We start from the raw sequence: 15,986 nt of genomic DNA on the forward strand, positions 1-15,986 counted from the left end.
AAACACACACTTAATCTGCAGAAGGCCATCCTGACCGTAATGTTTAGCCCACCTAACAATTCTGCCCTCATACTTCCGTTTTACAGATGAACAAATGGAGACTGGAGAGAAGAGAGTCTTAACCTATAAGAACATGTGGACTTCTCCCCCACATCACCCCCACCAAACTTCCTGCATAAACTCTACAGGTCATGCTGTAAAGCTCACAGTGTCCACTGGACCATGGTGCTTGTTTTTCATATCATACTGAAAAGGAAGCTAATGGGTACTTGTTTTGTCCACGTGTTCCTATACTGCCACCCAGGGGTGACTGTTTTAATGGAAACCATTCATTAACTATTCCCCTGGAAACGCAGCCATGACCTTTATCACCACCCCATCAAGTGCTGCAGACCTGACAGAGTGCAGTGGTAGTGCACACTGGTCTTGGAGTTGGACAACAAGGCTATAAAGCCTTTCTCTGTCAGTCACTAGATGTGCACATTATATTGGAATGTTATTTGGAGTTAATATTTCTGGGTGCTCAGTTTCTCCAGATGTAAAATAAAGTTGATGAACTAAATTCAGCACACTTCAATTTAACAAATATTTCTTCAGTTGAGACCATTTTCTGCAAAGCCTTGAGATAAGTGCTGTCAAAAATATGAGAATGAATAGGATAAGTTCCTGCCCTTTATATGTATGGAATCTAATCGGAAGGACATAAGCTACACACAGCCTGTAATGCAAGTCATAGCAGATATACAGACGGATGCTGTGCTGTGGCTTTTGATTGACAGATTGGTTTAGGAAAACTTTTTGAAAGTGGTGGGATTTCTGAAGCAGATTTTTAAGAAACTTTCTCAACTAAGTAGTTTAAAAACACCTTTGGACACAATTCTAAGTACAAGGTATGATTATGTATAAGATCAAGAAAAAAGTGCTATAAAGAATGCTATTGAGACTATTTCAGTTTACTCTACATTTAGCAAGAGTATTATACCCATGTTAAATTTCCTGAGTTTGAAAATTGTACTATGGTTATGTAAGAGAATGTCTTGGTTCTTGGGAAATTTGCTAAAGTTTTTAAGGATAATGGATCATAGCGTGGGCAAGTGGTTTGGCGATAGTGATAATAATTGTTATATACATATAGAAAGACTGATAAAGCAAAATGTTATTCAGTGCATCTAGGTGATAGGTTTATAAGAGTTCATTGCAACTTCTCTGAAAGTTTGAAATTTTTCAGAATATAATTTTTAAAAAGGCATCATCCATGTAGAAAAGATACCTCCCAAACATTCAATTTAGCCCCACTGGTAGGTAGAAGGAGCTGCAAAATAATGAAAAATGGATTTGTATTGGCAACTGGCTATGCCAAACCACGTATCTGGAGTTCCTGTAGGCAGATCCCAAGTGAAGACCTCACATTTAGCTTGGGTTGCCTCATGGTTCCTTGAAATTAATTAATGCCTCCTTGTTTCTACCACTTCTGACTGCAAATAAAGTTAGCACTTCTCCCAGAGGCAATGTGGGAACAGGTCCAAGAGAATGGGATGCTCTAATTTAAATAAACTGAAAGCTGGAAAGGGAGCTGGGGATAATTGAGCAAAATTATTTTAGCAAGGTTATCTCATGCATGCCAGTGTGCATGCTATGGAAACTTAATGCTACTGGGTATAATTTAAGAAAACTGCACAGAGAAATAAAAATACAGAAAGATAGGTTGACTAATGATAGTAATTTCTTTTCATTCAAAAGGCACTTTGGGTTAAACTTTTAAAATTTGATAATAAACTCTAGTAAATGGGATTTGCCATAATAATTGGTAACATTCTGATGTTGTTTTGTGGTTCTTAATAACAGGAGTTAGAGTCTGAGAGGGTCAAACTTTTAGAGGATGTTACTTTTAATAAGCGGAAGATGAAAGAACTTGAAGATAACCTCCTCTACAAATTAAGTGCTACAAAAGGTATTGTGTTATTAAGAGGTGGTCAAATAATGGATTCTGAATAAGGATTTCTTATACTCTCTTTTCAATGGCCTAATGATTACAGATCTTAGGAAATAGTTGAGTTATCAATGCAAAAACAAACAAGGCAATTTCCATGTGGATATTAAAGAGGGATGGCAGAGAATTTGATTTTTTAATTAGCAAACAGAGTCTCAGTATTTGAGAATAACACAGTTTTCTTGATATAATTGTCCTCTTCTGAGAAAAATAAGGGTTCCCAGTAGAGCTAGGTAACTCATAATAGGCTAATTTGCTTGTCCAAAGGAAAGTAGTGTGCTCAATCTATTTTTTTTAGATTGACCCTCTCATTTGTCATTGAAACACAATTACCAAAGTGGGTTCTGGTGTGTGTAATCTGTGTTTGAGACACTTGCGTACCCAAGACCCATCTTACTCTTGATTTGACTTGACCTCCCACTTAGAAGCCAGGGATAAATTCTCCTCTGGGCAGTCAGATCATTAAAGCACACTCTGATTTGGGGATGTACTATCTCTGATTCTGTAGAAATATTTTATCCAGTGGAAATAAATTCAACAAACACTGTAGTGTTCTGAATTAGGCAAATTACTGCAATGTAAATTCTACCATTTATTAGAAGTCTAATAAGTAACACTTACCAGCAGCACTTTAATCCTTGGATTAAAAATAATCTTAATCTCCTGGAAGAATATTATGTGTGACTCTCAAAAAAGTCTCCAGCAGTACATTTAAGGTGACCTCAAGGAAAAGTCCTTTTTTCCTGCCTTAATTACACTGTCTGTGCCAGCAAAGCTGTCTTGTCTGTCTCTTGGTGTAGTGAGTTCATTCTCCCACCATCTGGATACCTCTGGGGATTCCAAATATTAGAGAAGAGAGCTGAGGGCTCCTCCCCTGATGTAGCCGGAGTGTGCTGGATCTAGATCTCTTCCCTGTGTGGGTAATTGCAGTTCGGATATCTGTGGTAGACCTAGCAGGCCCATCAGAGTAACTGCACCCTCCGGCAGCACTGGCCCACCACTCCAAATTCTAAGCTAGGCCAGAACACTGCTGTTTGCGGATATTATGACCATTAGCTCCTCATGTCCAAAGTGTCTTTCCATATCTTAAAATGGAATTTACTAAAAATGCCTTATTTTTAATACAAACAATACTGAAGAGTGAAACTAAAATTAGGATTTTTTTCTCCTGGTGAGACATCTCCACTGTTCACCTAATTTACTGTTGTTAAGAAACCTAGAGGGACCAGAGTGCTCAGGGGCAACAGCTGCTCCACTAAAGCGGGAGTAGAGAGTGCACCACTGCCCTGCAAGCCGGTGTGGAACATTCGCCTCAGCTCCACTGTGAGACCAGCTGAACCGACAAGCTCAGGGAGCTTTGAGGGGAACCATCAGGATGATGATGTAGTGAAAGCCATGTCACATAAAGAACACCTGAAACCTGTGGGAGTGGATGGAGACAGGATTTTGTCTTTAGACATTTAGAGGCCAGTCGTGGGCTGTCTGGGGAATACAGATTTCTAGGCAGAGTGGAGGAAGCCCTTTGGCAGAAATGTTTAGAAGAATTCAGACATTGGATGGTAGTTGGACTAGAAGCCTTCTGGTGTCTTAAGGGTCTGCCTTTCTACCCTGTGGGCTTTGAAGAAGTGGAGCTGACAATCCATGAGATATCTGAACAGATACACCTTGCTTTCCAGCTTCCCCATCTTGTGTTCCACAGTACTATAGTCTTCCTGTTTGGTTCTTAGGGTCCTTGGTAGATGATGAGTCTCTCATTGGTGTCCTCCGAACCACCAAGCAGACAGCAGCTGAAGTTAGTGAAAAGTTACACGTGGCCGCAGAAACGGAGATCAAGATCAACATGGCTCAGGAGGAGTTCCGGCCTGCCGCCACTCGTGGGAGCATCCTCTACTTTCTCATCACAGAGATGAGCATGGTCAACATCATGTACCAGACCTCCCTGGCCCAGTTCTTGAAATTATTTGACCAGTCCATGGCTAGGTGGGCCTCCCTACCTTCCCCCAAGAGAGTAACTTAAAATATTTGTCTTCCTACTCTCTTAGAAAAAGCTTTTTACTCCTTTGATTTTTAAAATGTATTGCAGGTCTGAGAAGTCTCCACTCCCTCAAAAGAGAATTACAAATATTATCGAGTACCTGACATACGAAGTTTTTACATACTCTGTCAGAGGCCTGTATGAAAACCACAAGTTCCTCTTTGTCCTCCTCATGACCTTGAAGATTGATCTCCAGAGAGGAACAGTGAAGCACAAAGAGTTTCAGGCTTTCATTAAAGGTGAAGGGTTTGGAATATGGATGTGGTATGTAAGGGATATTATTTTTATGTTCTTTGGTATACTGTATACTCAGTTTTATAATACAGTAAAACAATTGTGTTCTAAGGAAAGTGAAGCTCTTTATTTATACCCCTCTTGTTTTTTTTCTAATTTCCATTCATTGTACTCTGTTCACTTAAGGTAATTTATTTCAGATCAGTGTTAACTCTGATTTTTAGTTATGTAATTAAGTGGAGTTTGATCATTGTTGCCTGTGATTAGGAGGCCAGATGCTAAAGGGAGGAAAAGTGACGCTGGGGATGAGCCTTCTATTGCAAGAGAGCAATTCCTTAAGCAAAGAACGTAATGACTTTTTGCACTGTGAAATAGGCCCACTTGTATTTCATATTTGAAGTTAATCCCATTCATTGCTCATCTCCATGTTAAAAGTATAATTAAAACAAAAGTATTTTATTCAATTCACTAAAACAAATATGTATCGAGCACATGCTATGCAAGCCCATCATGCTGGAGTCTGTGAAATGATACAAGGATAAACCAGACATTGCTTTAAAAGAAACCACAGTCTCATACTGGGGATAAAAATAATTTTAAAAATAAATAATTTTAAAAATTTTAAAAATAAAATATTTTTTAAAATTGCAATATGAAGCAGAATAACCTAAGTGTTATAAGAGAGCTAAAAACAAAATGTTAGGTCTAAAACAAGGGAGAGATTACCTGTGGTTGGTGAGAGCAGGAAAAGCTCCTTGGAAAATATACCCCTACATTTTAAGCTGTGAGTTTTTGAGATTATTTGTTACATGGGGAAATGATCCAATCTTTTCCTCATTTTTTTGTTTTTTTGTACATAATTTAATAAGTCATTTTCTAGCTGCCCTTCTCCCCCACAAAAGAGAAAGTAGCATTTGAAAAATGACCCATGAAAAAATGAAGGAAACATTCCTAGCTGAGACAGAACAACAGGAGGAAAGAAATGAATAATAGGTAAATTGGTAAAACTTGATTCCTAAAGGAAGGGTTTTCTTGATCTAATGAGAAACAAGGTGTTGTGTAAGGTGGCAATGTGGTCCTTTAGGAGCCACTTACTGTCCTTTAGGAAGATTACTCTGGCAGACATGTACAGGATTAGAGAAAAAAATCAGGAGAGTCTATTATAATTTTCCCTGGCACAGGGAAGGCATTCTCAGCCTAGGGCTAAGACAGTGGGAATAAAAAAGAAGAAACAGAGGTGAGGGATCATAACCGTAAAATGGACTGGATGTCCGAGCCAAGAGAAGGGTCAGAAGTGAAGTTTCGTGTCTGTGCAGAGATTTCTGGTCTGGTTGGTTGGAAGAGGAGCTAGTTTAGAAGTGTCAGAGTATGGGAATAATGAAAGTGATTTTGGCACTTAGTTTTAGTCAGCACAGGCTAGGTTTTCTGACCATAAAAGCAATCCCCAAATTTCAATGGCTCAGCACAGCAAAGCATACTTCTCCTTCACTCTTTCTCCAGCACGCTTGTCATAGTCACGCAGGAATCCACATTGCTTCCATAGTGACTATGGCAGAGGGATGGGATGTGGCAAATTGTGTGATAGGATGGGGGCTCTTAAAAGTTACCCCATACATGACACATCATTTATGCTCACATTTCATTAGCCGAAGCATGACATGTGGCCACATCTAACTTCAGAAATATCAAGGAAATGCTGTTCTCCCATGTACAGTATTTGGAAGAAGGGAAATTGAATGTTCCCATAGCCCTGGTGACATTGAATTGGAGATAACCAGCAGACAATTAGACAGGGTGGGCCAGACCATTTAGAAGTCAGACAATGGCAAAGACAGGGCATAAGAATTACAACCAAGGCCATGGGGGCAAAAGAGATCGTCTAAAAAGGAAATGCAGAGTATTTCCAAGTCGGCACTGCGAGGTGAAAGGATGTGATGCACTTTTATCCTCATCGTACAATTTACAATCAGCAGGATAGTAACTCATAACTTCTTATTACTCTATCATTCTTCTTACTTTAGTTAATTTCTTCCTCAGATCCAGGATAGATTACCATTTAAGAAACTTTGTAAACAGTTTTGCATAATTACTGAATATTTCTTCTTTGATTTTTTATTTCTCCTAATTCAAAGGAAATTGGAATATGTCATTTGCTTCATATTTTTTCTTTAGGAATTGATGTCTTAAATGGCATGTAGGAGTAAGACAGCATGGTACAGTTACCTCCATGTACAGGAGGCTGTAAGGCCCTGGGGGAAATGATTAGTACCACCTGGGAGAGATGCAGCAGGCTCTGTAGGGGAGGGTACAGATGCATGGGTGGTCTCTGTGACATTTAAATAAAATAAGCTTGAATTTACCAAATCTAGAAAATTACTTTGACTTGCTTCAGTCACCTTGAAGCTCTCACTCAGGCTTAGGGACACATCCTCAGTGTTTGGGGCACTGGGCAGTGGGGGAAGGGGACACTGAAACATGTGGGAATCTGGGTAGCAGCGGGGGCAAAATGAGCCTCACAACTTAGAAAGCCTCCTGTCTGTGGGATATAAGTGGGTTGGGAAGTATACTTTTAGATTTGTCCTTATGGGTGAGCTGGCTTTGCTTCCTGAATCCCATCTGCTAGTATGACCCCTGGGGTGGGGACAGATATGATGTACAAAGAAGTAGGAAACCTGGCCCACAATGGGTCATGGGAAGGACAAAGAGTCAGAGACAGAATGAGGTCAGATACAAAGGTCTTTATCCCTTCCCTGTCTCCTGAGGCTCTGCCTTGGATGAGTAAAGGAGGGTTCTCAAGAAACATCCAGATAGAAGATGCCCCTGCATTCTGCCCAGAGCCATGTCCAGCATGGAAGCTGCTCTGTGGCATTGGTGGAGGGAGTAGCTAGATGGATAAGCCTGAGGTTTGGCAAGCAGGAGTGTGGACATGGAAATGATGAGGAGGTTGGCACATACGAGAGGCCTGGGTATAAACCAAGAAGCTGCAGCACAGGGGAACTGGAACTGGACACAGGACCAGTTCCTGTGGATAACAGCCCAATGTACCTACAGGTCACACAGGATTTGTCCAGAGGACACAAGTTGGAATCCCAGCCTGTGACCAAGACACACAGAGCCTAGAGGGCAGCATGCAGGTCTCAGGCACCCTCCCTGTCAAGACACAATACTCTTCCCACCACCTCACCCCTACCAACCCAACAAACCCAGCCAAACCAGAGCTCTCACCTGAAAGAGACTGGATTCTGTGAGATAAAGTATGTAGATCAGAGGAGACTGAGAAACACAGCATCATAGTGGGGAAGGAATTTGTGAAGAGAACTAGATTTGACACGGAAAAATAAAGAAGGGTGCACATCTGGGTTGTGGTGAGAACCCATCTTTTTAACCCTATTTCATCAGCCTGAGTGTCAAGGAGAACTAGCTTGTACAGTGCCGGGAGAGCCAGTGAGAGGAGTTTGGATTTAATTTAGTGGGCAATAGGGAGCCATTGAATGCTTTATGAGCAGGGAAGTAGCATAGACAGAGCAGTGCTTTAGGAAGATTAATTTGGGATTGTTTGATAAGTTGATTGACAAAAGTATAGTTAGCTGGACAGTAAAAGAGGTGGGCTTTGGGTTTGTTTTTTTTAATAACCCAAAGCTGGTTTATTGTACAGTTTGTATTAGTTTTGAACTGGCTTATATTTTGACCATATTATTTTTTAAAAGATGGCATGACCTTGTTTTTAATGGTCTTTACAAAGTTAACAAATATGGTCCTTAGGTCACTGATTTTTTTTTTGTTTGGTCATTTTGAACTCAGTGCTTACAGGAGAAAGAAGAAAGGCTTATCTATCACAGCAGAATTGTTTGATTTTCCAAGAATGTTTGATTTTCCAAGAATGACTGTATCAGTTTCTACTTGTTCTCTGCAATATTTGGAAGGTGGCTCTGACTTTCTGTTTCAACTGAGAATGTCAGAACACTTTAAAAAGTGAAATAGATACCAGGGCAATCTTGCATTGTAGCATAATTGGTTTACCTGCTTTCCCTGCCTGGTTATTTTAGAAAGATATCATCTTTCTTTTGTCATAAACCATGGACAAATGACACTTAGGGGTGTGCTCTTGCCTTCCAGGTTGGATTGGACCAGAGTTCCAAAACAGAAGGAGAGTTGACATCAATACCGTGACTAATGATTACATAGCTTTTACTGTGGACCAAGACTGTCCTAAGCTCTCTACTACAATAATTTATTTAATCTTCACAACAACCAATCTGGCAGATGATATGTGACAGAAAGGGAAACAGAAAAATGAGTTCTTTGTCCAAGTTTATGCAGCCAGCGAGTGTTGAGCCAGGTTATTTGGGGGTATAGAATGGACTGTGATTGTTCTGGGTTAGCTTAGGTGTACAGCATGTTTGGAAATGATGCAGCCTAAATGTCCCTTCCTGATGTCTTTGAGGCTTATGAAAATACTGCTTTGGAAGCAACCAAGAAGAAAAGGGATGACTTTGTCTCTGTGTCAGAGAAGCAGAATCCCTTCAGTCTGCAGGTGACTCCAGTGGTTGCTTTTGCAGTGAACTTGGTGTTAGCAGAAATGGTGCAGAGTAAGGCTTTCCCTCTTACCAGGTGGTGCATGCAGCCGGTGGTGAGGAAGGTTTACCTGTTCTAATGGTGTTGAGGCATTCAGAATCCCTGACCCTGTGGGTAGAACAAAGGGACAAAAGGAGTACTTCAGCTCAGAAAAAAGGGACCAAAAGGAGTGTTTCGGCTCATTCACCATCTCAGGTAGATGCTGGAGGTGGGAGCAGAGCCTTGTAGTCGTCTCCCCTCCTTTTTTGCCTAAGGGCTGACATACGAAGTAGAGGGATTTCATGAGTTCTTCAGGAGGGTAATGGGATTTAAAAGTTCCAAATCACTGTTTTGTATAATCTGAATTAAACAACAGAGCTGGAATTATTATGATAAAGCATTACTAAAGACAAGCAATGGAGGAATTTTGAAATCATAAATATAGTCTATGTTGAAGATCGCCACATTGGGTATGCTCACTTGAGATTTGTTTCAAAATATGAACCAACCCTGTAGTTAACATATTGTGAGAGCAGGAGCCTTGTTTGGTTTTCTCTGCTTTATTCCCAGTGCCTGGAATATGTCAGTTACATAAAGAATGCCTAATTAATATTTGTTAAATAAATAAATGAATAAATGATTTGGGCCATACTTACCCCCATAAAACCTCACAGCCGTATTATCTCAATCTAACCATCTACCTATCTTTTTGACCTAGTAACAAATTGTATTGAATATCAAAGTTCTGGAGGAGTGATTTTTAAAATTACACATGAAAAGATCAGCCTATTCATTGATACCAAAATTATACATTTCAGATTGTGAAAAAAACAATAAAAAGGCAAACAACCACAACTACCCGAGAATAATTCTTTGTAGTGAAAAATGGGAAGGAATTACCATCTGTATTTTATAAGATGGTATAAATCAGTAAATAAAACACTAGGACTTGAAGGAAATGTACCAAAAAATATAATTACATTTTCTGTAATGTGACTATTTTCCAATTTTCCCATTTTTTTCTGTAATCTTGTTATCTTGTTTTTATGACTTGGAAAGTAAATTTCTAAAAATAAAACATGAGCTGACCTGATTCCTGCTGCTGCCTTTCCCCAGGAGGAGCAGCCTTGGATCTGAAAGCCTGCCCTCCCAAACCGTTTCGCTGGATCCTCGATATGACCTGGCTGAACCTTGTGGAGCTGAGTAAACTTCCACAATTTGCAGAAATTATGAACCAGGTAATAAAGGACTGGGAAAAAGTACAGATCTGTATACCCAAACAAACGCAGCCCATTTTAATTGGGGCCTCCTGGTGACAAATCCTTCACCCAAAAGAGTAAATACAACAGTGTGGCTTTAAGGCTCCATGGCTCTCCAGAGGGATTTTGAAGAGGGGGCTTCCCGAAGGAACCTTTTCATAGGGGTAAGCTGCTGCCTTTTCCTTCTGTGTGGTGGGCATGGGTCATTTACAAGTTGCTTGAATTGCTGTCAGAATCCAACCCAGTGGGTGGACCCTTTTGTTGTAGGCTATTGATGTTTTTACTTCTGCCTATGATTAAATAATTTGTGCAATTTGAACTTGAAGCAAATTAGATGTTGAAGTCCTTTCTTAACAAAATCAATCATTTTGTGCATATTTCATTGCCTTTTTTCTTTATGTCAAGAGAAAAGATAACTTCTGATGTGCTAAACAAACCTTTGAAGGTGAATTGGCAGCATGACTCACTTAGCCATTGCTTCCAGTCAGCTTCAGACAAATATAAAAAAATTAAAAATAATAAAATAAAAATTCAGTGATTTTAGTGGTGAAAGTGTAAAATGGTGAAGTATAATTGAAAATGGTGAACTGGGTTCTGATTTCCTTTTTTTTCTTATTTGAAAAAGTAAATTTGATTTTGTGGATTAGTGTTTGATCCAACTCTCACTGGAAAACAATTATGCAACTTAGAATAGATATAATTGTTTATTATAGGGGTCTGTTAGTTACAACTTCTTGTCACTGATGAAGGGCCTGCAGTATCCCAGTGTCAATGATAATAATAATCATTCTTTTGGTGGTTGCTTATGATGGACAGATGAAGCGAGAGGTAGACTACAAGTTGGCAGATGCCTCATGCTGTCATCTTGTGATTCACTCGCCTTGAACCACTCCCACCCCGCCCCATGCATGTAAACTACATATATCCACTTAGTGGTATTTCTAGCACACTGTAGATAAATTCTTTACCTGTTCAGCCCTGGTTGGGTCAGAGTCGATTGGATAAAGTCCCTGGATCCATCTGTGATGGACAGTAAGGTTTGTTTTGTAGTACAGTCACAGATGAGTCCCCCAAGCTCAAACAAATACTTTGGTGGGGGCGGGGAGGTGGGAGGTGGTCTTGTGTACTGGGAGACTGGGTAAGGGAGACCTTCAGGCACCACTGGAAAAGTCACTCAAAATCCCAGCCCTGTGCTGATGGGTTATATTGATAGAGGCATATCATTATCCTTTGCCTCTATCAATTAGATTCTAAGTACCCTTGGTATAGAATCTGGTAGCTACTGCTGCTGACTATGGGCTAAGTATTGGGCAACAACAATCACAACAGTCCCCCTGCAAAGGGAGTGTTGTTGAATCCTGAGTTATAGATAAGGGAATGGAGATTCAAAGAAGTTAAGTACTTGCCTGAAGCCACATGGCCAGTGAAGACCTCATGATGTTTCCCTGACAGCAGGAGTTATTTGTCTACAACTTTTTGTATGCCTTTGGATGGGCCAGAGGGGAAAGCAGGAGTCATTTTCAGGAAAGTGGCAGAAGTTAACTGGGGACCTACCATCAGGGTACCCTTGGGTTGGCTTGTTTGAGAGGAAGTAGAGGAGATCAATCTCATAGCTGATTGGGTATCAGCATTTGGAACAAAAATAACCTCAATCAGTAGCTTCCCAGCCTTGGCATCCCAGGCCAAACTGTTTAACACCTGCAAGTGGTTTTTTGCTAACAGAGAGGGCCAGGAAAAGGAGAGGGAAATGGAGATCGGCCTCAGGGGGCTGGAAGTTATCCCATTGCCCATCACAGATGCAGCTCATCCTGGAAGCTCTACTGTGGTAAGTTTCAAAATTAGCAGTTGGAAGGCCAGTAGGCTGAAAATAAATACCCTCTTTTTTCCTGTGCCTCCTTCTCTCTAGTGCTAGTGTTGAGGAGGCCTGCAGGGGGTGCTGTGGGTAGCAGTTCCCAGGAACCAGTGCATTAGGATGGGTCTGCAGCAGCACCCAGGCCTGCAGCGCACAGGCAGATTCTTGGAGAGCAGCCAACCAGGGAGAGCCAGGAGAAAGATGACAGCTGTGAAACATATCAGAAATCCTCCTCCATCTTTTAGTGTCCCAGGGACAAAGTTGGAGCAACTGAGTTAATAGTTTTGTTATTAATTTGCACACTATCTGTATCCTATACGATGAATTGTTGGCATGATGTGGACTTTGGGCAGCTATTTAACCCCTTTATGCCTCAGTAAAAAGTGGGGATAATGGAGGAAAAGGACAATGCTTGGGTCTGGCTTGTAGTCTCTGCTATATGATCATTTGCTATTGCCGTTAGGGCTTACCATTGCTATTTAAAAATGCTTGCAAACATGACCTAAATAATGCAGCCTGATTGTTGCTGAAGAGCAGTGTCAGGCTCCCTGATATGTAGTTTTTGTCATTGGTTTCTCTAGTACTTGGGCTTCACAGAGCACCTTTCAATGCCTCTGAAGCTCTGCAGTTCTCTCCATGCTTCTGAAAGGTATTTGAGACCAGCTCTTGGAAAGACTTCTTCCATTCTTGGGTTTAAGGTCTCAAGGCAGGGGATCACTGGGAAAATGAAACTTTTGATTTTTCCATCTAACAATATTTTAAGTAGAAGTCAGCATTTAGAGATTTGCTTTTTAGAATGGTCACTATCAGTGGTTCTCAACCAAGGGCAACTTTGTGCCACCCTCACCCCCCAGAGAGCATTTGACAATGTTTGGAGACATTTTTGATTGTCATGAATTGAGGGAAGGGTCTTACTGGCATCTAGTGAGTAGAGGTCAGAGATGCTACAAAACATCCCACAATGTACAGAACAGCTCTCTGAACAAAAAATAATTCGACCCTAAATGCCCATGGTGCTGAGGTTGAGAAACCTTGCTGTATGGTTTTTTTTTCTCCTGTCCAATCATTTAGTGTAATTGATACATTGCTCCAATTTCAGTGAATAATGTAGAAAAGCAATGGGAAAACTAAAAGGGAATAGTAATAGCTGTGTTATTTGAGTCATTTATTTTGAAGAAAAAGGTAAACTGTGTGGTTATGGTTGAAAAATGATGTGCCTGGAAAGAATAACCTTCTAAGGTTATATTTCAACTCCATATTCCTATGGCTTGCTAATTGGCTTGTTTATTTTAGATATCTCGCAATGAGAAGGGATGGAAAAGCTGGTTTGATAAAGATGCTCCAGAGGAAGAAATTATCCCTGATGGATATAATGATTCACTGGACACCTGCCACAAACTTTTACTTATCAGGTAAGAATAGGTATTGTCAGAGCTGGAAGCATCACTCATCGGACCATCAAATCATAGACTTACTTCAGTGAGTCTACTTCTCTATGTTCCGGTAGTTATTATAAGAAATGCATATGCTTTGAAATTACAGTTTTTTATGGCAATTCTTTAGCTCCTTGACAGGCAAATAAAATGGTGATTGTGGCAAAGAATGGTATGTTTTGACAACATATTAATTATATAGTGCTTTTAGCAAAAAAACCATGAAAAATGCTTTTATTATTCATTTTATTATTTATTGTTGAAGTTATTCCTTTAAAAACTTACAAAGCAATTAGTTTAGAAGCTTAAATTCAATTTCATCAGAGAAAAAAACATAAATATTGCACTATAAAAATGTATAATGCAGGAGTAACTTAAAGTAGAAGCAAAATTTTCAAATTTATGTTAAGAAAGAACATTCTATTTTTTCTCACTTTTCACATTTTCTCTTTTTTATTTTCTTGATTTAATCCTTATTGTCTTTTTTCCATTACCATGTACTACCATTTATACACCCCTCCTCCCAGCAGTCACCCCACTGTTGTCCATGTCCATGAGTTCTTTTTCCTTTTTGCTCAATCCCTCCACTCCTTCTGCCACCCCCTACTAGCTGCCATCCTGCTCTCTATGAGTCTGTCCCCATTTTCCTTGTTAGTTCAGTTTGTTCATTAAATTCCACATGTGAGTGAAATCATATGGTACTTATCTTTCTCTGACTTGCTCATTTCACTTAGAGTAATGTTCTCCATATCCATCCATGCTGTCACAAAAGGTAACATTTTTTTCTTTTTAACAGAAGAGTAGTATTCCATTGTGTAACTGTTCCATAGTTGTTTTATCCATTCGTCTACTGATAGACACTTGGGCTGCTTCCATATATTCATGATTGTAAATAATGCTGCAATGAACGTAGGAGTGCTTATGTTCTTTCAAATTAGTGTTTTGAGTTCCTTCAGATATATTTCTAGAAGTGGGATTGCTGGGTCAAAAGGAAGAACATTTTTAATTTTTTGAGGCATCTCCCTACTGCTTTCCACAGTGGCTGCACCAATCTACATTCACACCAACATTGCAAAAGGGCTCCCCTTTCTCCATATCCTTGCCAACACTTGTTGTTTGTTGACTGATTGATATAGCCATTCTGACAGGTGTGAGGTAGTATCTCATTGTGGTTTAAATTTTAATTTCTCTGATGATAAGTGGTGTTGAGTATCTTTTCATATGTCTGTTGGCCCCCTGTATATTCTCTTTAGAGAAGTGTCTATTCAGGTCCCTTGACCATTTTTTAATTGGGTTGTTTGTTCTTTGGGGTTGACTTTTGTAAGTTCTTATAAATTTTGGATATTAACCCCTTATCAGATGTATTGGCAAATATGTTCTCTCATTCTGTGGGTTATCTTTTAGTTTTGTTGATGATTTCCTTTCTAAAAAGTGCAAAAACTTCTTAGTTTGACATAGTCCCATTTCTTTATTTTTTTTCTTTTGTTCCCTTGCCTGAGGAGATATATCCAATAAAAGAATTTCTACTAGCAAGGTCTGAGATTTTGCTGCTTATGTTTTCTTCTAGAATTTTTTATGGTTTAGGGTGTAACATTTAAGTCTTTGATTTATTTTGAATTTATTATTGTGGTGGTATAAGAAGGTGGCCTAGTTTAATTTTTCTGCACATATCTGTCCAATTTTCCTAGTACCATTTATTTAGTAAACTATATTTAGCTCATTGTATGTGCTTGCTTCTTCTGTCAAATATTAATTGACTATAAAAGTGTGAGTTTATTTCTAGGCTCTCTATTCTGTTCCATTGATCTGTGTGTCTGTTTTTATGCCACTACCATGCTGTTTAAATTATTATGGCCTTATAGTACAGTAGCATATTAGGTAGCATATTTGATGGCCCCTTTGCAACCATGCCTATCTTAGGTTGTCCCTCTTAGGTAGCATGATTCCTCCAACTTTGTTCTTCATTTTCAGGATTGCTGTTGCTATGCAGGGCCTTTAGTGGTTCTGGGGTCAGGGGGGGCAGGCTCTACCTGCAGAGGTCCCCTGGGCTGCCCGCAGAGGTCCCCTGGGCTGCCCGCAGATGAGAATATGTCTACCAAGATGTGATCTGCTTTGGGAGGAAAGATGGCCAATCTCTCAGAGGAGAAGGGCCTTGAGCCTGTTCCTCAATGAGCTTTTATTGGCTTTAATTTGCATAGTAATATAGGGCAGGTAGGTAAAGCTCATCAGTCATTGTCAGGCGGTAATGATCAAACAATAGATAACATTCAAAGAACTATGAGGGCTTATTCTGAGTCAGGGTCAGATAGCTAGACTGATGCCAAAGGACCATAAAACTTTGGGAAACAAACTCATTTTATGCTTGGACCCTTGTCATTTAAATTGAGAGTATTCTTAGCAAAGCAGGTTTCACAGGATTTTATGCATTCTTTCTTAGGCCTGATTGCCCCCAGAAACCGCCCATTGTAGCACAGGGCCACACCTGCCCCTGGCATTATTTATTTCAGGCTTAAAATCAAGTGGGAGATATAGGTAGCCAAGAGATTAGGAGACTTTACAGATAGAATGATGAGGACTCATGGTATGACACATGCTGTTCACAGGGGTGAAGGTCCATCACCCCTTTTCT

At 39.9% G+C, this 15,986-nt stretch overlaps 1 protein-coding gene and 1 non-coding gene across 2 annotated transcripts in view; both read left to right on the top strand.

Annotated features, from left to right (window-relative positions):
- Nucleotides 1-15,986, top strand: part of DNAH8 (dynein axonemal heavy chain 8) — a 302,537-nt gene that overhangs the window by 210,896 nt on the left and 75,655 nt on the right. Inside the window, exons 75-79 of the mRNA XM_045843254.1 lie at nt 1,846-1,951; nt 3,718-3,970; nt 4,074-4,264; nt 9,930-10,051; nt 13,218-13,336. Of these exons, the coding sequence (XP_045699210.1) occupies nt 1,846-1,951; nt 3,718-3,970; nt 4,074-4,264; nt 9,930-10,051; nt 13,218-13,336 (791 nt within the window). The remainder of the gene's footprint in view (nt 1-1,845; nt 1,952-3,717; nt 3,971-4,073; nt 4,265-9,929; nt 10,052-13,217; nt 13,337-15,986) is intronic.
- Nucleotides 10,443-10,572, top strand: LOC123822311. Its single transcript, XR_006786281.1, has one exon. It is a non-coding gene; the product is annotated as a small nucleolar RNA SNORA19 (small nucleolar RNA).

The sequence above is a fragment of the Phyllostomus hastatus genome, unplaced genomic scaffold (genome assembly GCF_019186645.2).
Source record: "Phyllostomus hastatus isolate PE091 unplaced genomic scaffold, TTU_PhHast_1.1 phas_contig_40, whole genome shotgun sequence".
NCBI classification, from domain to species: Eukaryota; Metazoa; Chordata; class Mammalia; order Chiroptera; family Phyllostomidae; genus Phyllostomus; species Phyllostomus hastatus.